Source organism: Ursus americanus, chromosome 4, assembly GCF_024610735.1.
Source record: "Ursus americanus isolate L20-20 chromosome 4, mUrsAme1.1.p, whole genome shotgun sequence".
NCBI lineage: Eukaryota > Metazoa > Chordata > Mammalia > Carnivora > Ursidae > Ursus > Ursus americanus.
This window is the reverse complement of record NC_142130.1, coordinates 20,635,530-20,658,123: the sequence shown is the minus strand read 5'-3', so window position 1 is coordinate 20,658,123 and position 22,594 is coordinate 20,635,530. Positions and strand designations below refer to the sequence as shown.

At 45.0% G+C, this 22,594-nt stretch overlaps 1 protein-coding gene across 1 annotated transcript in view; it reads left to right on the top strand.

Moving 5' to 3' along the window:
- Positions 1-22,594, top strand: part of KLHL6 (kelch like family member 6) — a 51,800-nt gene that overhangs the window by 5,788 nt on the left and 23,418 nt on the right. Inside the window, exon 2 of the mRNA XM_045776641.2 lies at positions 14,570-14,735. Coding sequence (XP_045632597.2) covers positions 14,570-14,735 — 166 coding nt within the window. The remainder of the gene's footprint in view (positions 1-14,569; positions 14,736-22,594) is intronic.

Here is a 22,594-nt window from a genome sequence, read left to right as displayed (position 1 = left end):
TTTGTAAACATAGTTTGCATACAGTTTTGCATCTTTCTTGCATTATAATCTTTCCCCCATAGTTTTTATAACTCTTGTTTATTTATTTTGCTACCATTTTTAATAGATGCATAATATGAAAATCATTCTCTCATTGTGGCATGTAGGTTACTTCTAATATTTTGTTTTCATAAATAATGTGGTAATAAGCATCTTCGTATTAAGTATTTTTCTGCAGTTTGGAATCTGGAAGGGCCAACATTTTTTGAGTACTTACTGCATGCCAGGAACTTTGCTGGATTTTCTTTTTCGTTTGGTTTTATCTTCACAATATCAACAATCAGGTAGCAACAAGACGGTAACATTGTCTCCATTTTACCCTCTAAGGAACTCACTTTGATAGGAAGAGTGGCTTCCCCACTGGGATCCAAATTGAAAACAGATCTTTCCATTGGGCAGAAATGTGGCTGTGTAAGACCATTAACTTCCTCTCCCCACCATGCACTGGTATGGTTTATGTAAGCTGAAAACGAGGAGGAAATGTAAAAATAATTGCCTCTATGTGCATACACCCCCACACACAGGCAGGATACTATGGGAACATTCAAGCCAATTTGTATCTGGGCGCTGAGCTGCAAAAACTCAGCATGCCTTAGGACACCAGTCTGGGTCAAAGGATTAAAGAAGAAATAAGGAAGCAGGTCAGGATGTGAGGTGAAGAGACAGTATGCTTTGAAAGTATAGGGCCTCAAGAACCTATAGGTTGGGGCAGGAACCAATGACTACTTGGTATGATGGAAAGAATAGTGTGGAGATCTTATCACTAGCATTTGATTCTATACCCTTCCACTTACTGGCTGTGTAAATCTCGGAGGAATTGCTTGGCCTTTCTGATGTTTGGTGACATCATACAATACAGTGAAGTTAATGATTTGTGTTTATCCCTGTAAGTTTGTGAAATACACATAATAAAATAGATTCATTTGTGAATTTATTTGGCTAAACATTTTATGCATGATAATGACTCAGATATCTTCATTCTAAGGAAGAGAAATCAACTGGATTTATGTAGGTAACTCACAGAATCCCCCAGAAGGCCGAAGTCAGAAAACAGATGGGAGCCAGGGGGGGGCCAGGCAGTGGCCAGCACCACAGCCCAAAGCCACTCAGAAGCCATGTGGGGAGGACTCCCCTGCTGCTGCAGGATCCTGGAGGCCAAGGCTACACAGTTCTGGCCACAGTTGCCCTTGCAGTTCCTGGAAACTAGAGGCTGCCTCTGCTCCTGCTACCCGCCTCCCGCCCCCCCGCGCACCCCGCGCCATACCCCCCCCCCCCCCCCCGCGACGGGGCTGTCTTCTGTCCCTGCTTCTTTGCGTCACCAGCTCCCAGTTCCTAGCCTGGAGTTAATTTATCTGATTGGTCAAGGCTGACCATGCCTTATGGTCATACACATGCTAATGCCTTAGCTGTGAGAGAGGCTGGGAAAGTGTGCCTTGGGCCTTTGCTGCTTCTAGATCAGGAAGTGGCTTCTGCCACACACTACATCTCATTCTGAAGGAGAATTTGCCATACCTAAGAAGGGCCTCAGATGCTGAGCAACCAACAACTGGCAGGAGCCAATTACATGCAGCTACTATGTGCCAGACCTGCATTAGGTGCAGAAGAAGGGTTAAGGAATCATGAAAAATATGCAAGTATTAGAGAATTCCATGACTCTTGTCTCATATGTATCAGAGATAAGGATCCTGAGATCTTACAGGCAAGAGGATAGTTCTTTTGCACTTTTAGTTCTCTTCTCCCTTCAAATCTTGAGTAGCCACCAGTACACCTGCAAGAGTGTGTGGCGTGCAGGCCTCATCCATCATGCAGGGTCTAGAAACTGGCTGAAAGCGCGAGCTATGAGAGGGTCTTTGACACCATTGCAATGGCTGGCATTGCAATGATTTGTGTTTATCCCCATAAGTTTGTGAAATATACATAATAAATAGATTCATTTATGAATTTATTTGGCTAAACATTTTATGCATGATAATGACTCAGATTTCTTCATCCTAAGGAAGAGAAATCAACTGGATTTATGTAGGTAACTCTACATTTACATGTAGACAACATGTAAATATTTAATGTAAATAAAAACTTGATATTCCTCCTGCAGTTTCAGTCACTGATTAGGTAGCATCCTGGTCAGAGTAGGAAGTCCTCACAGAATAGGAAGTTGGGAGGTTATTGCACAACTTTACAAAAGGAAAGGATGAACAAGTGTGGTCACCATAGGAAAAATTAGAAGGAGCAGTTAAAAAATCTAAAATGCTTCAGAATGCTGTGGATTCAATAGGTTATTCACATGACTGCACACAAATGTGCTATGCCTACATAGTGACTCCTGCAGAACTTTTTTTAGGATTGGAAGGTACTGGGCAGGAGTTGCTGCCCCAGGGTAGAAGTACAATTGGGTCCTTTGAATTTTTAATGAAATATCATTTCTGGGGGTGTCTGGATGGCTAAGTCAGTTGAGCATCTGACTCTTGATCTTGGCTTAGAGCTTGATCTCATGGTGGTGAATTCATGCCCCGCGTTGGGCTCTGCACTGAGTGTGGAGCCTACTTAACAACAGCAATAAAAATTCATTTCTGTCATCTCCGCCCCTGGTGTCTAGGGCGTGTGTCTAGGGCATGACCCCTTCAGTCAAGACCAGAAAATCCATTCTTCTCCTGTTTTGAATAATGCTCCACGGAGCTCTCAACTAAAACACAACAGAGAAATACTTTCATCATTCACATCTCAAGTTCGAGCTTTACCCCTCTGTCAGGTACACAGATATGTAACTTTCCACCATGAAAATGCCTTTATAGAGTAGATTCTAATATAGTAAACACCAAACAGTCCATGAGAAGAGCTGCCACCATGGAGAACATCTATGTTTTTGGTAAAACTGTCTTGGAGCTCACCATCCATCACATTGCTCAATGTTCCTATATCCTATATTAGTCAGCATTCTTTTGGTTGCCAGAGATAGAAACTGAGGTCAAATCAGCTTGGACAAAAGAGGAAGGTATTTGGCCACACAGCCAATTCATATGAAGGGCCGGGATGCAGGGGAGCCTGGGGAGAAGCAGAACCAGGGCCTTGAATGCAGTCAGGGTGTTTCTTTCCAACCTCCTTCGGCGGCTTTCTCTGGTGGGATTTCTTAGATGGACTTCTGCCACACGGTTGGGGGTTTGCTTGTTGGCAGCTCTGAAACTCACTTCTCTTTGGTTGGTTCCAGAGAGAAACTGAGGGGCTAGCTTCATTGTGAAAAGCCCTCAGGACAGACTCTAATTGGCCCAGCTCCATTCAATTATGCAATCCTAGACCAATCACTATGTCAGGGAGGTGGGGCACAATGATCAACCCAGTTTAGTTCAGGAGTCCAAAGTTGGTCAAAGAGGGTATGGGGAGAGGGTACTGAAGAAGGGGAGATTGGTAAAAAGGTAGAGAGCTTCTATTTGAGCCAGATGATGTGGGTGGGACTTGGAAGAGCATTTCCCAGAAGGGGAAGGCACTAGGCAAAAGGAACAATAACTGTACGTTAAAGAGGGATAATAAATCCTGGTTTACTTTCTTTTATTAGCTGACTTATTATACTTCTGTCTTTGCTTTGGCTGTCAGGAGGCTCAGTGCATGAGCTTTCCTTAGCCTAGGTTTCAGTGATATATTCTCCTCCTACTTTAAATACTTAGATCTTACCTTCTTACTTTTTATTGTTACTGGTTTGTATTTTATAATACCTCTGAGGCTTTAGTATAAGCCACTTTAAGTTCTTTTGCGGAAGCTTTTTGTTTTTGTTTTTGTTTTTGTTTTTAATAAGCTCTAGGCCCAACATGGGGTTTGAACTTACAACCCTGAGGTCAAGCTAGGTACTGATGGCCAGCTAGGTACCCCTGGAGAGGCCATTTTTGTATAAAGATAAGTCTCCCTTGCTATGAAAAAATATCATTTAGGCCACCCACACATCCTCTACAAGCTGTAAGAGCAGACATTCTTCTATTACATCTAACTTTTTTTGGAAAACTTTAAGGCCACGGTAATTACAGGAGTGCTAATACTGCTATGACTTTAAAACACAATAAAAAAAAAAAACCACAATCAAACCAAAAGTTGAATCATAACCCTTTCTGAGGAGACACTTAAGGATCTATACATTTACCTGCAAGCAGGTTTGCATATGATGTATCAGGTCCAGGGTCAAGTAGAACTTACACTGACATTCACAGGGTGCCTGGGTGGCTCAGTCAGTTAAGTGTCTGCCTTCGGCTCATGTCTGATCCCAGGGGCCTGGGATTGAGCCCTGCATTGGGCTCCCTGCTCTGCAGGGAGCCTACTTCTCCTTCTCCTTCTGCCTGCTGCTTCCCTTGCTTGTACTCTCTTTCTCTCTGACAAATAAATAAATAAAACCTTAAAAAAAAAAAAAGTTCTGTTTGGGAAGACCAGTTAGAAATAGATGTCCTGGGGCGCCTGGGTGGCACAGCGGTTAAGCGTATGCCTTCGGCTCAGGGCGTGATCCTGGCGTTATGGGATCGAGCCCCACATCAGGCTCCTCTGCTATGAGCCTGCTTCTTCCTCTCCCACTCCCCCTGCTTGTGTTCCCTCTCTCGCTGGCTCTCTCTATCTCTGTCACATAAATAAATAAAAAAAAATCTTAAAAAAAAAAAAGAAATAGATGTCCTCTTCACTGGGGACTGTCGCAGTCCACCTTAGGGCACGAGGCTTAGGGGGTGTAGCAGGGGCTGGATTTCAGCCCCAACTCTAGCACCTATCTGAGCAGTCCTGAGTATAGCTCAGTCTGTGGTAGCTCCTTCTTCATCTTTGGCTTTAAAACTTCTCTCCACTCCCACCTGGAGGATCTCCTGTCTTCCTCTCCCGTCCCTCTGGATCTGTATCACAAAAGCCCAAGGACCAGGCCTGGCAGTCCAGAGTCCTCCATGGCAGCTAGTGGAGGGAGAAGTCTGGAACACATAGATGATAACATTTGCTATGTCACAATTGAGATAACCTTTATGACTTGGGAATACCTTGGGGTGAGGATTGGGGCCAGTGCCAGTTCACATGTTTCCAAGTGATCAGAACAAGGGAATGCTCAGAAAAATCTCAAAGAAGAGGCTGATCTATGACTCCTGGATAATGACATGGAATTCATAAGGAAGCCAGCATGGGATCCTGAAGGTTGGGATGGAACATGTTTGGAAAAGGGGGGTGATAAGGAGCGTCTAGGACAACAGCCTGGTCAGGATGTGGCAGTGGGCTGTAAGCACAAATGCTGACCCTGCTCATGGCCTAGTGGGAAGTGAGAATCAGAGCAGACCTCATTGAAGAGGGAAGTGGTGTTTTGTTAGGGGAAACCAGGTTTCATCTCTGGCAAGGAGATGGAAGATTTGCCAAAGCAAATTAAGACAAAAAACAACCACCATGTTTTGTATTGTAAGATCTAAGGCAGGAGGGCTTAGGGTAAACATCGTGGGATGAATCTAGAATAACTAGATAATACAGCTCTCGATACACACACTTTGTACCAGGAGCTCATTGTTATTTATTCTCATGGCAGTTAGAGGAGAAATATGGGTTTGGAGAGTATGGTATAAAATAGGCAAATCCACTTGGCTGGCAGGACCAAGTACAGGATGGCACTGCATGTGTAGCTTCCTTCTCTCCACTTACCTTACCCACCCACCCATCCACCAGTCCTCTCATCCATCCATCCATCCATCCATCCATCCATCCATCCATCCATCCTCTCACCCATCCACCCATCCACCAGTCCTCTCATCCATCTATCCATCCATCCATCCATCCATCCATCCATCCATCCATCCATCCAACAAATATTAAATGTCTACTATGGGCCAGCAAATAATTGAGAGAGAAATAAAATCCAGCCCTTGCCTTTCAGAGCCTTATAAATCTAATAGAGGAGAAGACTCATTAAAAATAGCCCATAGGGGCACCTGACTAGCTCAGTTGGTAGAGCATACGACTCTTGATCTTGGGGTCATGAGTTCAAGCCCCACGTTGGGCTTAGAATTTACTTAAAAATAGGCTTTAAAAAAAAGAGGCTATGTGGAGTATACATAGAGAAGTCTGTCTAGCCCAAGGCTGTTGAGGTAAACAGAGGCACATGCTGGAAACTGTAGTTGTTGGGCATAGCAGCATCAGGGGATGGGGTAGGGGGTGCACAGACCAGACTCTGAGGGGCATTGAATGGCAATATTGAGAGTACATTAACATTTCATTTACTGGGTACTTTTAATACAGTCTTCTTTAGCATTTGGGCCCATTTGTGATTCATTATCCATTTGTCTAATTGTGTCAGTCAGGACTCCTCATTGCAAATGGCAGATACTCAGTTCAAACTGGCTCAAACATATTAAAAATAGAAGTTATTTGCTCACATAATTTAAAAGTTCAAGGGGATTGATTTTAGGTCTCGTTCGATCCTTGTGTTCACATAATGTCATAAGGACTCAGTTTCTTTCTCTGTCTCTTGTCTCTTGTCTCTACTTTTTCTCTGTGTTGGTTTCTCTGTCAGGGAGGGTCTTCACACATGGAGGCAAGAAAATACCCAGTAACTCCAAACTTTTATTTCTCCCAACTCAGCGATTACAGCAGAGAACTTCTCTTTTCCAGTGGTTCTGGAGAAAGTTCTAGAATTGGCTTTGGACTGGCTTCTTCCTGTGCCCACTCATGAACTGCTCCCTGCGGCATAGGAGATTAATATGTGACTTGGACTATGCTCACCCTTGGTCTAGGAGGTGGAGCTGGCTCCCTCCAAACCTCCCGGACTGATATTGGAGGAGAGAGAGTTTCCCAAAGGAAAATCTGGGTATGCCTACTAAAAAGATTAGGAATGATGTTGGACAGGCAAAATAAGAACTGCCTGCTATATTTTGTAGTTGAATCATTGCTGAATCCTGGCCATAAGCATTGCTGTGATTGATGTTCTATCCTGCTTGATCTTGCAGGACAGAACAAGCCCTTCTTTCTGTTATACATTTGGGTGGACTGAGTTACATGGCACACTGAGGCCTCAGCAACGGTCCAGTGTGGCTGGGAGGAACACGGTTCTGTAGAAACATAGCTGGAGTTCTGGTCTTCAGAGGGTCCATGTGCAGTGTCCTTGAGGGGTACTGAACTTAGGGAGTTTGGCAGACGGCAGTTCTTTTCAAGGCTTGATGTTTAGAGTCAGGTAGGGGCAGCTCTAGGATTCTAGCTCCTCTGTTGGTTTAGAGCCAAGACTCAGCCAGCAGCTGGGGGCTCAGGGAGCTGACTCCAGGCCCCAGGTAGAGATGGCAGCATGTGGTTAGTCATGTCTCTAGAGATGGCCATGAACCCCCAAATTCATCTCTGAGGGCTCCCCTCCAGGTGTGTGAGAGTTACATGTGAGCAGCAGATAAGAACAGAGAGTTACACACTATTTATTATTAATAGGGCTTTGGCACCACATCCTGTTTCAGAACTCCTAGCTCTAATGAACTGTGTTACTTGAATATAAGCTGCAGGGGCCCCATCTATACACCTAATCAAGAGAAAGACTTAAAAGGCCAGCGTGAGGCCAGCTTCCATCTGAGGCTGTGTGCCGCCCCCCACCCCCAGTTTGGGAGGCAGTCTTAGGCCTCATGGAATTCTAGGAGGCTGGAGCTCAGAAGGTGAAAGGGAGAATCTACAGGGAGGGAGGATTTTCAAGGGCACGTCTGTCCCAGCGCCACAGTCAGTTATTTCTTTGACCTGGAGCTTTGTGCAATCTCCTCCTCCTCAAGATGAGCCAAAGGGGCTTGTGTTGGGAAGTGAGGGGACCTCTCTCTAGGGTATTGGTTCTTAAACATTGGTTTGCCAAAGAATAGTGGGTGGGGTTCGGGGAGTCTAAGAAAATTCATATTCCCGGCCCCAATGCCAGGGATTTTGATTCAGCAGGTCTGGGGTGGGTGGAGTTCAGGCTTCTGCATTCTTAACAACCACCCCAGGAATTCCAATGCAAGTGTCCAGGGACATACTTTGAGATCCACTGGCTTTAAGGCTGGAGTATCTGTAGGCCAAGGATGTGGGCAGAACTCTAGTGTTGGGGGGCACCTGGGTGGCTCAGTTGGTTAAGTGTCAGACTCTTGATTTCAGCTCAGGTCATGATCTTGGGGTGTGAGACTGAGTCCCTCGTTGGGCTCCACGCTCAGCGTGGAGCCTGCTTGGGATTTTCTCTCTCCTTCTCCCTCTGCCCCTTCCTCCACCAACCCCTTCCTCAAACTGCTCATAGGCTCTTTCTCTCTCTAAAAAGGAAAAAAAAAAAAAAAAAGGAACTCCAGTGTTGGGACATCATAAGGCTTAGGGAGCACCTTGAGGTCAGATGGGGCTGAGCCAAATGTTTATGTCCTTCTCTTGGATAGGAAATGGCAGGTGAAAGGTTTTGGTGCCCTCAGCTTAGAGGTGCTGGGGACAATCAGAAGTGTTGTCATCCCAAGCTAGGTCACCCCTGCATCTTCTGACTCTACTTTTTTTTACAGTAGAGACCCCTTTGACCATCCACATTGGGTTTATATCCAAAAAATCTCTTCTTAATGGTAGTGATCATTGAGCAGCACATGATTACTAATTAAAAAAAATTTAACCAATTGTATACACATCAACATTTATATTCTTTCTTTTTTTGGTGGGGGGAGTAGGGGCAGAGGGAGAGGGGAGAAAGAATCCCAAGCAGGCTCCATGTTCAGCACGGAACGCAACGTGGGGCTCGATCTCACAACCCTGAGATCATGACCTGAGCTGAAATCAAGAGTTAGACACTTAACTGAGCCACCCAGGTGCCCCAACATTCATATTCTTAAATAGAATTTAACTCAGTTAACCAATGTTAGAGCTATTCCAATGCAGAATGTCTCACTGATGCAGAGTTAGTTTCAGGGATAAATGGGATAGTGAGAGGATTAAAGGAAGAACAGAGCAGGGGGCAGCATGGGTGGAACTAATCTAGAAATGAGATAGTGGGGATGGTGGGGTGGGTGTTGGTCTATGGGCCTGTGATTGGGGTTAGAGGTATAGGAGGCAGGGGGTTCAGAGGCAGGTGTGGAGGCCCAGGGAGGGCAATGAACCGTAGTAATGTTGGAGTGGGTGAAAGATTCTGAGTTGGTAACATTTAGGAATTGCAGGGGCATGTCAGCACTCATCAGAGGTCTAAGTGGAATGTTCCAGTGTGGCTGTGTCCTTTCCAAGCTCCAGACCCTGGACTTGGGGGTGTGATGGGAGTTCTGTATGGGGGTGGAGGGCACATAAGGCAGGCCTCCTCAGCCTGATTCTCCCAAGGGTGTTTAATATTTTTGGAGGGGCAGATTCCTGTCAAAGGCAAACACATAGGGGTTAGGAAGGACAAGTTCATTTGTTCATTCATTCACTCATTCATTTTCTCTCCCAAATATTTACTGAGTCCCTTCTAGGCTCCAGGCACTGTTCTAGCCCCAGGGATACAGTGATAAGCACGGCACAATCCATGCCCTCACTCCACTCATGTTGTAGTGGGGAGACCGCTGTTAAACTAGTTAATTTCAGGTTGTGACAGGTTGTAAAGAAAGAGAAAGGAAGTGAAGATATTAGGGAGTGACTAGATTGGGGGCAGAATCAGGGAAGGCCTCTCTGGGAGGTGACTTCTGAGTGGAGACCTGAATGACTGAAAAGTAAGGCTGGCAGAGCTTGGAAAAGAGTGTCGCCCAGGCTGTGTTTGGGGCCACACCCTGACTTCATTCCAGGAGACTCTCGGGCCCATGGAGATTTTTATGGCTATTGTGGGAGAGGAGCTCACTCGCCCAGCCTCTATTTTAGGATTGGCACTGACTCACTGCTGAGTATTGGGCAACTGGCTCCCTGCTTGAGACTATTTCTGTTATAAAATGAGGATCTTAATAGCTCTCTCTGTTTTACAAGAATCTCATGAGAATTGGTCAGTGTCTGTCTAGAAAGTATTTTTTATTATAAAAAAATTTTCTTTATCTTGAGCATAAGCCAAGGGGTAAATATTAGCAAGTAACTCAGCTTTTTTTTCAGAGAGTGAAACTTGGTCCAGTTCACATGGTGCTCTCATTCAGTTGACACCCCCAAAGGTGGCCTTGAACTCCTGCTTATTTTCTTGATTTCAGCATTGTTGAGCTCCAGACTAAGAGCCCAAAGTCCTAGATTCTCATCTCCATTCTATTGCTGACAGCCTGTATGGCCTTGGCCAATTCATTTAACTTCTGCCTCTATAGTCTATCAGCTATAAAATGGGTATAGTAATCAAAGAAGGTATTGTTCTTTGTCCTACAAAGTGTTACAAACATAAATCTAAGAGATTACTGTTATTAAAGTGGAAATCTAGGGTTGACCCATCTTACATAGGTTGTATACCTTTTATGGGGTCCCAGCTTTGCCTAAGTGTTTCCATGGACTGCCCAAGAGAGCAGCAGGAGGCCTGGGAGTTTGGTTTATGAGAAATATGTAGATCTCTTCTAGTTTCACCCTGTTGGTATTGAGCATGATCATGGCCCAGGAGAGTGTATTTAAGTGACAGAAAAGCAGTGACAAAGTCTCAGAGGAGAGCAGAGAAATGTTGGGACTTTAGGAGCCAAAGCAGGCAAAAAGAGCCCTAGAGAGAGGGCTCTGTCTTTAGAGCACTTTTTTTCTCTCTCCCATGAACATTTATTGAGCTCCTACTATGTGACAGGCACCGTGCTAATGTCTCTGGACCAGACTGTGTGTAGCCCGAGCCCTAACTCTATTCTGGAGGGGCAGTGGACAGCAGTGCAGTGACTCTGACACCCACTTACCCGATAGGCACCAGGCCAAATGCTGGCGAGTCAAGAGTTGCAAGGCAGAGTATGATGGGCCTGCCTATTCCAAGTATCTCCCACTAGCCTGCCAAGATTCCTCTGATCTGTTCTAAAATGCCTTCCCTTAGTAAGTGCTGGGTATTGTGCTAACCACTTTGTTTATGTTATCTTACTTATTCTTCCCAACAACTCAGTGGGGTAGGGACTATTATTATATCAGTTTACATACAAGGAAGCTGAGGTTTGCTCACTTGTACAAAGTCATGTAGTGAGGTAGCATCAGAGCCTAGACTAGACCACAGCGCCCTTTGCCTTCCAACAGCCAGCACAGCAGGCTCTTCTTCCTGCCCTCTCCTAGGCTCCTGGAGCCCCTTTGCTTGTGCACACATCCACTACACACACACAGAAAGCCAGAAGTGCCTGAGAATTTACCTACTTCTGGGCGGCCCATAACTAAGACTGTCAGCAGGTGCTGGCGAATCACAGACCAGCTTCTTTGCCTCTTGTGGGGACAACTCTGAAGTGTGTTCTCCAGTGGTCCCACGCAGGATCAGGTGGATGTTACTTTGTATACAACTTTTATCTTGCTTGACCTCCTCCCTTCCCCTGTCCTGCTCTTCCTATATCCCTAACACATCACCATCTCACAAGGGTCAGCTTCTGGGCAATCAAGTCCCACTCAGGTAGGGGCTGAGCTGGAGCAGGATTATTATTCAGTGACTGATTCCAAGAGAGAATTCAGAAGCTGTGTCTAGCAGTGATAGCCTGATCAAGAGTCCAGATGACCCCAGAGATCCCAATAATTGTGTCACATGGGAAATACATAGACTTCAAAAGAGCCTCTCAAAGTGCAAGGCGTTGAATTAGACATTTATATACCTATCTTATTTAATAATAAAACATCTCTCTTTTGGGTTTTTCCAGTTTTCATTGGAACATACAGGTTCAAAAAATTCACTTTTTACTAATCTTAAAATCACATTGTAGGTGAAATAGCATTTCTGTATTTCACTTGGTGGGACTCTGTCGATATGGTACCTCACTCAGTTATGTGAAGCTTCATTCGACCCCATCAGCACTGCCCACACTCTCCTGCCAGATGTCCTGTTTTCCACGTTGATGTACATGACATTCATGTGGGTGGCATTCACTTCACCCCCTAAGATGGTGGCTGGGTGATGCTCTAGAGCTGTGCTATCTGACAGAATAGCCGCTAGCTGCATAAAGCTGTTGAGCATTTGAATTATGACTGGTCTGAATCAAGATGTGTTTTAAGTACAAACATACATGAAGGATTTTGAAGTCTCAGTGTGGAAAAAAGAATGTAAATTATCTCATTAATAATTTTAAAATATTTATTACATGTTGAAATGACATTTGAGGTATATCAGGTTAAATAAAATTAATTTTATTTCCTTTTACCTTTAAAAACATCATTACTAGAAAATCTGAAATTACACATATGGCTTGCATTATATTTCTATTGGGCGGCGCTGCTCTAGGGACTGAAAAAAAGGGAGGTTTAGCAAGTGAAGTTGTCCAGATCCTGGACAGGCTGAGTTGGGATGAAATTGTGTGCTTGCTGTGATGTCCGGGTTCTTTATGGGATCAGGAGGCAGCAAGGTGAGTCCTGTGTGATACCACTTTAAAAGGCACGTGGTTCTGCAGATGGCTCTTTGACTCTCTGGCCAAGAGGATTTATGGCTGACAAAAGTGGTTTGTAAATCAGTCATCTGCCCAAATGACATCACTGCCTCTCTGCTTCCAAGTTGGGATTTAGTAACTTTGCAGAATTCTCATTTGTTCTTTCTTGCTTGCTGTCATATTCTCAAGGAGAAAGAGGCCAGTTGAGGGAAGAGGAGGAGGGAGAGAAGGGTGGGAGGATTACTGTTGATTATAATAAGGATCTGGGAAGGACATAAGGAGACCCTAGGAGAAGATCTCATTCGTTAAAACAAAAGGTTCAAAAGTCAGCTAGTCAAGTGATTTCTCTCTCTTCTTTCTCTCTCTTTTTCTCAATCTCTCTCTTTCTGGGGACTTTTGACTTTTGATGTCTATGATTGTTCCTGGGAAAGCAGAAGCAGTTACCTTTGTTTTGCAGATTAGGAAATGGGGGAAGGAAACTGATGGGGGATCCCCAGAGGTGAAAAGGAGGTGCGGAGAAGGGAGGAAGAGCAGGATTTAGGGGTAAATCCCCCTGTGTTGGCATGGAAGTCCCAGTTTGGGGAAGTGCATTCTATCATCAGGGCTTGACCCTGGGACCTTCCCATTTCAATGACTTGGTTGGGAGATAATGGCTTTCTAAGGGTCCTGTTTACCTGTCAAGTTCAGGAGGTCCAGTTGCCTAGCAGGATGAGGACTGCCTCAATTAGTACGGCTTCTGGGACGAGGGTTTGGCATTGTCGCAAGCCTCCCAGCTCTGTTTGGGTGCAATTAATGCTTTACTCTAAAGGCACCTGTCACCAACAAACTAAAGTGAGAACACACCTGTTTAAAATGTTCTTTTTGAGTCTGCTTCTGCTCCCTTCAATGGCTCCACGTCACCCACTGAATGAAAACCTAACTCCTTAGCCTGCCTCCAGTACCTTCCACAATCAGGACCCAGATTATCTGGCTGCACTGATCTCTCCCCACCCTCTCTCATAGCCCCTGGGCTCCAGCCAAATCCAGCTAGATCCTCTGGATGCCCCACACTCTTGCATCTGCTTCCCGTGTTTATTACCTGGAAGTCCTATCCACAGTTGTCACATAGCTACATTTTCCTTCTCCATGAGCAGCCATCCCTGGCCAGCACAGCACTTTGTAAGTCTTTTGACCCTTGTAAACTATTATTTGTGTGTATGTGTCCCTCCTAGATTCTGTAGTACGAGAGGCTAGGGGAGAGAACGTCTGTATAAGCCAGCCGGAGCTGTCATTAAAAATACCATAGACTGGGTGGCTTCAACAACAGAAATGTATTTTCTCACAATTTTAGAGACTGAAAGTCCAAGATCAGGGTGCCAACATGGTCAGCTTCTGGTGAGGACTCTCCTGGCTTACAGACAGCCACTGTGTGCTCACATGGCAGAGAGAGAGAGAGTTTTGGTATCTCTTCCTCTTCTTTTAAGGACACCAATCCTATTGGATTAGGACCCCTGCCCCCCTGCAACTTCATTTAACCTTAATTATCTCCTAAAAGCGCTATCTATGTTGGTGGGTTAGGGTTTCAATATATGAATTTTAGGGTGACACAACGAAGTCCAGAGACTGCCTGATATTTAAATCCCTTCCAGCATTTGAGCCCCAGCTGGCAGGCCTGGGTGTGGGGCCAGGCCTCCAGGCCAGAAGAAAGCTGGAATGAGAACTGAGAATGAATTCAGAAACCCTGTTTTGGGGTACCTAATCGTTGAGAAAGTACAGATAAGGCCTGGGCAGGGGAGGGACCCCACACTGCTCCCAGAAGAATCTCCAGCACTCTGAGCCATTGCAGGAGTTCTTTGGTGCAGTAAAGTAGTTCTAGATCCCACCAGCTTGGCCAGTATGGCTCCTACTGCCCCTTCAGATCTGGGACTGCTGTAGGGACCACAGCTGGGCATAGCAGGGCAGGACAGTTCAGGAAGTATCGATTGAATGTCTGGTGCGTGCTGGGTGTTGGAGGAACAGAGAGCAATCATCCCAGGCCCTGACCTTGGGAACCTCGCTGTTCCATGGGGGCAGATAGGTGTGAGGGGGATCTGTTTAGACCTAGAACTAACAATCAGGGTAGGACTCACATTCACTCATCTCTCTTCCAGGGCCATGTTCTGCAACGATTTAAAGGAAAAGTACGAGAAGAGGATCATTATCAAAGGTGTTGATGCTGAGACCATGCACACTCTTCTGGATTACACGTACACCAGCAAGGCGCTGATCACCAAGCAGAATGTGCAGCGGGTCCTGGAAGCTGCTAACCTCTTCCAGGTGTGTGAACAGTCTCAGTGTTCTCCTCTGGAGCAGGGGAAAGCAGCAACTCCTCAGAGATCTGCCTGGACTGGCTCCTAAGCTCATACCTGGCCCACATACATACACCACACCCCCTCCACACACACACACATAGCCAGGCCTCTACTTACTTGAAAGTCAGAAGAGGCTTCTTTGGAAATTTTCTGAAGTGGTGAGACGTGGCATTATCTTCTTAATGCCATCAAGCCAGGACAGCATGGTGCTTGGAATCTATACTTGGTTCCTGACTGCAATGACTACAGTTTGCAGAAGCCTAATCGGAACCAGGGGTTCTAGCCATCACTTCATATCTGTAACTTTTTTTTTTTTTTTTAAGATTTTAAAAAATTTATTTGAGACAGCGAGCGAGCAAGAGTGTGAGCAGGGGGAGGAGCAGAGGGAGAGGGAGAGGGAAGGAATCTCCAGCAGGCTCTGCGCTGATTCTGGAGCCCGATGGAAGGCTCGATCTCGCAACCCTGAGAGCACAACCCCAGCTGAAATCAAAAGCCAGATGCTCAACCAACTGAGCCACCCCAGCACCCCTCATATATGTAACTTCAAATCCTTAGCACAACCTGGGGAGATAGTTACTTCTCCCTACTTTACAGGTAGAAAGAATAAGGTGCAGAGTGGGGGTTATTTGAACCCTGGGCTTTCCGAGGCCAGGAGCTACATTTTTGCAGTACACCATGCAGTCTCTCTGGGAGCGGTGTCTAGATTTTGAGGCACACAGGATCTTGCCTGGTCAGCACTTTGTGGTGGGTGTGGAAGAAGAGCTCTTTTCATGAGGGGTCTTACAGAAGATAAAAGAGAGAACCCTCAGGATTAAGTTTTATTGTTTCCATTTGACTATGTTTGTTTCAATCCGATTACAATTATTTAGCTTCATGGAATAATTAGACCCATAGATTCTATCGGTTGCATCTGTAGTTATCATAGGGGCCCCATCCCCGGTTACCGTCTTTGCCTAGGTCTAAAAGTACACCTTGAACTTGGTTTTGCCGGGTTAAGCAGAGTGTGTCTCACTGAGGATGCTGAGATTTATGACAGAGTCCAGGTACAAGCCCGGTCATTCCCAGAGACTAGGACAAACATCAGATCTTGTGCATGGTTTGGGACTTTGGGAGGTGGTATCCTCTTGAATAGGTCAGTAGTGAGGGGAAACAAAACAAAGTCTGGGACGGTGGGGAATAAGGGGCCATGAGTCAAGACCATGGGCGGTGGGATTATCTTTGTTGAAGCTGGAGCCTAGGCAGGATCTGTGGAGTCCAGCAAGGAAGGGAGAGTAGAGGGAGGGAGGAAACTTTATGAAACAGCACCGATGAGTTCTGAATAATTGTTTGCCAATTTTATTGTCTCAGTTTCCTCAGGGCATTTTAAAGATACAGAGCAAGTTACTTCCATCAGGGCCGGTCACGCCTTCTGGTGATGTGTCCAAGTCAGTTACTCCCCCCCAACACACACACACAGCCCTCCCCCTTTCTCTGTCCTGACTGCCTACCCCTTCAGCCTTACTAACCTGCAGAGGAATACTCTGCTTTCTGTGGAAGGAGGGACTGAGCAGCCTCACGCTCAGCAGCCCTGTCTCATCCCGCTTCCCACCCCAACCCCCACTGCTCCAACAATCTGACCTCAGGGAAATCCTTCCCAGATAGGGCCTCAATCTAGTTCAGCTTTTGCCTGGTGGCTATAAGACAGCCGCCTGTATTCTACAGTGGGTGTGTGGGTGTGGGCATATTTGTAAATCTTTACTTAGCCTCCTTATTTTCAGTGTGATGTGCTCATGTGTCTTCCTCAGTTTCTGGCATCCCCAGTCCAGAACCTCTCTGGTCTGGTTTCTCCAGAGGATAAATCTTCTTTTCTAGTGGGAGTGGTGTTGTTAGATCACAAGAGGTGGGGAGGAGTCCCAGAAGGCTTAAATCCTTCTTAAACCTACCCCTAGTACCAGCCCCACCTGTCCTGGCCTTGCTCTTTCCCTGGGACTTTAATATTCCTGCTTTCTGGGGTTCTGAGGGACAGACTCCTTTGTAGGCATTTGGTCTGACCTCTTTCCTCTCAACAAAGCCGTTTGCCAGTCTTCATAGTCTGTGGTTTGGGGTTACTGATAACTCCCAGTTTCATGGAGGAGGGAGTTTGTGTTTCTGTTTCTTGTTCTCCTTTCAGTTTTGGGTGATTTTAATAAAAACTCTTTAGATAGTAAAGAGTTTTGTAATGTTGCAAATATTTTCCATTGGTTATTTGACTCATAATTTTTGGTTATGACTTTTTTAATGTACAAAATTTAAAGTTCGTGTTTCATCAGATCTATTGATCATTTCCTTGATGTTTTTGCCTTTGTTATATGTTTTTAGAAAGACCTACCCCACTGCTTAATTATATACTTATTCACTTATAATTTCTGTTAGTTTTGTTATGTCCGCAGCTTTGATACTTAAATCTTTAATGTATCTGGAAATTATTTTGGCATAAAGTTTCTCCTTGTCCTCGTCCTCTTCCTCCTCCACCTCTTCCTCATTTTCTCTCAAGTGGTGAGCTTCAGTAGAGATTTTGGTTTTAATCAGAGGTGGAAGGAAGAAGAAGACAGACAGGATAGAGATAGAGCATGCTCTGTTTATTATTGATTCCCCTATTCTGGTAATCCCTCACCTCAAAATTTTCCAAATCTCATTCACTTTCTAGGCAAAAAATACCAGGTTTCTCTTTGAGGCTATTTTACTCATTTTCCTATGAGTGTTAATTCTTATGAAAACAAGAGAAGAGTGCTGTGGGAGTCTGGGTATCTATTTAACCCACTTTCTGATTTCTATTGCTTCCGGATGACTTGCTTTGAAGTTTCAGATGTAGAAAACTGGGAATATCTTCATGCTTGAAAGCACCACAAGGGACAGAAGTTTATAGGTTGTTGAAATCACTTTGTGGGTTTAAAGAGTATTTATTCATTTGAATGGATAAAACATATCCATGTTCCAAATTCAGAAAAACAGAAGGGGAGACAGTGGAACATTTTGCCATGTTCACATTTAACCATGTCTTGCTGTCCTTCATATCCTATGCACAGTGTAAATGTGTGTATATCACTCCCACTCATTGTCTACAGTTTTTAAACATGACTGTTGGCACACTATACACCCTATTTTGCATGTTGCTTTTTTTGGCTTCACAATATATTTTGGAGATTGTTACAGATCAATATGCATAGAGACTCTTTCTTTCTTTCTTTCTTTCTTTCTTTCTTTCTTTCTTTCTTTCTTTCTTTCTTTCCTTCCTTCTTTCAGATTTTATTTATTTATTTGAAGGGCGCCTGGGTGGCTCAGTCATTAAGCATCTGCCTTCAGCTCAGGTCATGATCCCAGATGATCCCAGTGCGAGCCCAGCATTGGCCTCCCTGCGCAGCAGGAAGCCTGCATCTCCCTCTCCCACTCCCCCTGCTTGTGTTCCCTCTCTCGCTGCCTCTCTCTGTCAAATAAATAAATAAAATCTTAAAAAAAATAAAAGGTTTTATTTATTTATTTGAGAGAGAGAGAAAGAGAGAGCAAGCACGGGCAGGGAGGAGGGGCAGAGAAAGAGGGAGAGGCAGAGACCCCCAAGCGGATTCCCTGCTGAGCCCGGAGTCCAACCCAGGGCTGATCTCATGACCCTGAGAGCATGACCCCAAGACCACAACCCAAGCTGAAACTGAGTGGGACGCTGAACTGACTGAACCACCCAGGTGCCCCTGCATAGAGCCTTTTTGATGGCTGTATAATGTTGTTGGGGTCTCCTGAGAAGTGAAACATGTCAAGTTATCTTAATAGTCTCTTATAAGGCAGAGTGGTAGAGTGGAAAGAATGTGGGTGCGAGTCAGGCGGAACCTGGGTTTAAATCCCAGTTCAGTCATTTATTTGCTGTGTGGATGTGGACAGGTTACTTAGATTGTCTGAGCCTCAGCTTTCTTATTTGTAAAATTAGGATGATAATAATACCTGCCTTTTAGGGAAAGTTATTATGAGGATTCAATAGGATGCTATTTGTAAAATGCCTGGCACATAATAGATGCTGGATAGAATTTTCTTCCCATCATTTGTGCATTAATTTTAACTTTACTTCGGACAATTTGTGCCTTGAATAAACTGGGCTGACATTGAGCTGTGAGAACATTTTCCTGTGCCATCCCCAAATCTTTGCTTTTTCCTGGATTAGGATTATAAGAAACCATGATTTAAGTTTTGTTTTATCACGTTCATATGACACTTGGTTAGTAGAATGAATTGGACTGGTGCTATATTTAATTAACTCAAAATTATAGATGGAGAAAATTGTGCCAGAGTTGACATTTTATCTTGTTATTTTAGAACATTCACAGAAGCCGATACCACCTTTGTGGGACTGAAATCAATGGGAATCAGAGTATGTTGGTGTTCTCTACCCCATCAGGTGGTAAAGGTTTTTAGTTGTCACATCGTTGCTGATCTTCAGTTGCTCCCTCACTTTCTCCTTCTCTTTTCAGCTCTCTTGCTATTATCCATTGATTGCTTCTGTGCCAGAATTTCCCAGTCCAGAAAGAGATCTTTCGATTGACCCAGCCAGTCACCACGATTGCCGTTTGAAAAGAGCTTTCCATGTGAGGCAACTTCATGAGTTGCTGGCCTCATGAAGACTGCTAACCCAGGGGTCAGTTACCATTACCATTGTCAGTTGTCATTGGTCCAATCAGCTGGGCCCAGGGTGGGACAGTTTTTTTTAGGAGGAAAGTTAGTGTGGGGCAGGTACTGAATGAACTGCCCTAGAGAGGAACTTTGCAGTAATCTAGCCATAATTTATTGGTGAATTATGGGGAGAAACATATTTTCTCCAAGTAGTTTCTAGAAAGGTAAGAGTAAAAGAAGCACCTACAAGGAAAGGCCCGAGTGACCGTTCACATGGGAGGCAGGGTTTTTAAGATGAATGTCATCCAGGGGGGGCCCCAAGAACTTACTTTAGTTGGAACTTCAGGCTCTAGATGAGCGAGGCAGTCAGAAACCAGAGACTGTAGACCTGGGACAATGGCTCTAAGAACTTGGTAAGATTCTTCAGTTTTTGGAGAACTGCTGCATTCATTTGGAGAACTTTGTCGTATTTGTTACTTTCATTTTTATTATTAAAAACTCATGAGAGAATAACGGCTTGTGAGTTTATCAGCAGGGCAGCAAAAGGTGTGAGGTCAGGGAGACCAGCTCAGCCCTCATTTAGTTTTGGGACAAAGGATGCCTAAGATAACAGAGCAGCTGATTAGAAGAAGAGCTTAGAAGCCGAAAAGAGGTCAGGCTGAGTCCTGAGGGCTGACGTGAGGAGGGAAAGGAGGCTGCCAGAGTGAGAGCCTGGCCATTTGGCCTGGGCCTGAGAAGACACAAGCCACAACATGCTCTGAGCTGAGATCTGTATGGACGAGGTAGCCATGTGGTCAATGGCTGACCCTGATGGCCTGGGTTGGCTTCTTGGCTTACTCAGTTTGTGGATCATAGTACATAAATATTTGTTGAATCAATGAAGGCATGCGTTTCTCTTCTTCATTACTAGCTGAATATGAGGACTGCCTCAGAAACTGCTCAAGACCCCATCAAAAATTGCCTGACTTGCTTTAAGAGGACACTAAGAAGCCCACTACTGGCTTAAAGAAACGTGGGCTAGTAGAGGAGGAAGTATTCCACAGGTTAATACTAATAACTGCTTCATTTTTAAGCACCTACTAAGTGCCGGACACCTAGCAAAAGCAGGTCTCATTACTGCAAGTTACAGATGAACTTCTGTTGTCATTGACAGGGACCCACAGATTGTATCGACCCAACATCAGAGTAGTCCGTCGATCCAAGCAAGGAAACCAGCCCAACTATGTCTTTGCTACTAGCTAGATAAAATCCATCTGTTGACTGATGCACCCTCTCCCACATACCCCCTTTGTCAACCAGTATTGCTGTGTGGCCACAGTCAGTGATAAGACATGAGGGTTAATTTCCTGGTCCACATCACGGTGATAGCTGTGCTTTTCAGAACATTCACTGTGTGGCAACTCTTGCCAATACTGTTTCATTTAAAATGAGGTCGGTATTTTTACCCCCAATTTAGAGATGCGAGAACTAAAATTTAGTGATATAAATGTTCAAGGTTTCATGGCTAATGAGAGATGAACCTGAATTTCACTCTTGTCCGCTTATGCTAGCCTGTGTGTTCTCTGCTCCACATGCTGCATCCGTCCCTTGGCGTGAGGCCTGAAACAAGCCATGATCCCGAAGGCAGCTGGGGCCATCAGCAGCCTCAGAGAGGGCTGCCCAGTGGAAAATTCTGGGAACCAGTGGGGCCCTGTAACTGCGTCAGGGGGCGAGACTGGCACAGCTGTCACCCCTCATGCCTAACTCCCTCTGGGGAAACTAGGACACTTGGGGCCACCAGGTGTCCCCATCTCAACAGTGAGCCTGTGGCTGTCCACGCAGCATCTCTTTAGTCTTTACAGTTCTGTGTTTAATCTCAATGGTGACTCTTTTTTATTCTTAGGTATAAGTTACATTTAGTAAAATGCACACATCTTAACTATAGTTTTTTATTTTTTACATGTGCTTACAACCATTAACTGCCACCCAGATCAAGCTCCAGAACATTCTTGGCATCCCAGAATGCTCTCTTTAGAATCTGGGTTGCTTATATGGTTACAAGGGGTGTTTACAGAATGCCAGGTTATAGTAGAAAGAGGCATCTGGCCCAGGCTTACCATGGTTATCTGCATCATTGGTCCATGCTGGCACCTGCTGGAGCATCTGTGTTCCCATCAGTCTCTCTCTGATCATTGACACCCCCGCCCACCACATCAGCTGAAAATCCTTAGGCCCGCCTTGTTCTGGCCCTCAGTCCTTGTGGATCACTTTGCATTCTCTTTGTCCCATTTGCAAAGCCTCCTCAGGTCTGCCAGTCCTCTCTGTGGCTTCTTTGTCCCTCTCAAGGACACACAAGAAACTTCCATTTGCTCTCCTGTGCCAATCTGGAACTATAGGGAACTTGGAGCTACTGCCATAGACCCCCTTCGTCTAGAAACAACACATTCCAGCTTCTCTTCTGTGGCTGCTCTACTGGACTGCTGCTTTTCTGATTTCATTTCGGCAGTCAAGGCACACATTCTTTTGCTCTCAGATCCACAACTCTAAGGAGCCTTTTGCATCTCCCTTACTCTAGAGTTTGACCTGGGTTGGGAGGCAGGACATCATCCCAGGGACCCACACCTGCTTCTCACTCTATTACTAGACTCTTTCTCCTCTTTCTTCCTGGCCTGGGAATCAATGTTGGAAAAGCTGGCTCCTACATTATCATCCATGCTCCTACATGTACTGCTTTGATGCAAACTTTATGCCTAGACTTTTTGGTATTCTGGCTTTTCCAGTTCAAAGGGCCCAGTTATTACCACTAATTGGTAATAACCACTATTATAAATTCTGAAAGTGTATTTAGAAACTCAAAAGCCAGGGCGCCTGGGTGGCTCAGTCATTAAGGCGTCTGCCTTCGGCTCAGGGCATGATCCCAGAGTCCTGGGATCAAGCCCCGCATCGCTGGGAGCCTGCTTCTTCCTCTCCCACTCCCCTTGCTTGTGTTCCCTCTCTTGCTGGCTCTTTCAAATAAATAAATAAAATCTTAAAAAAAAAAAAAAAAGAAACTCAAAAGCCAAAATTGTATTCTTTTGTCTATCCTATCACCCCTTCCCTGGGTATGAAAGCCTGGAATGCTCTAGTTGCTGCCTGTAGGTTGTAGAATATAGGAAGTGAGATATGGGTTTTAGTTGTCATGAAAACCAGTGTTGCTACCAGATTCTGACTTCTACTTCTATCTAATTACCACAA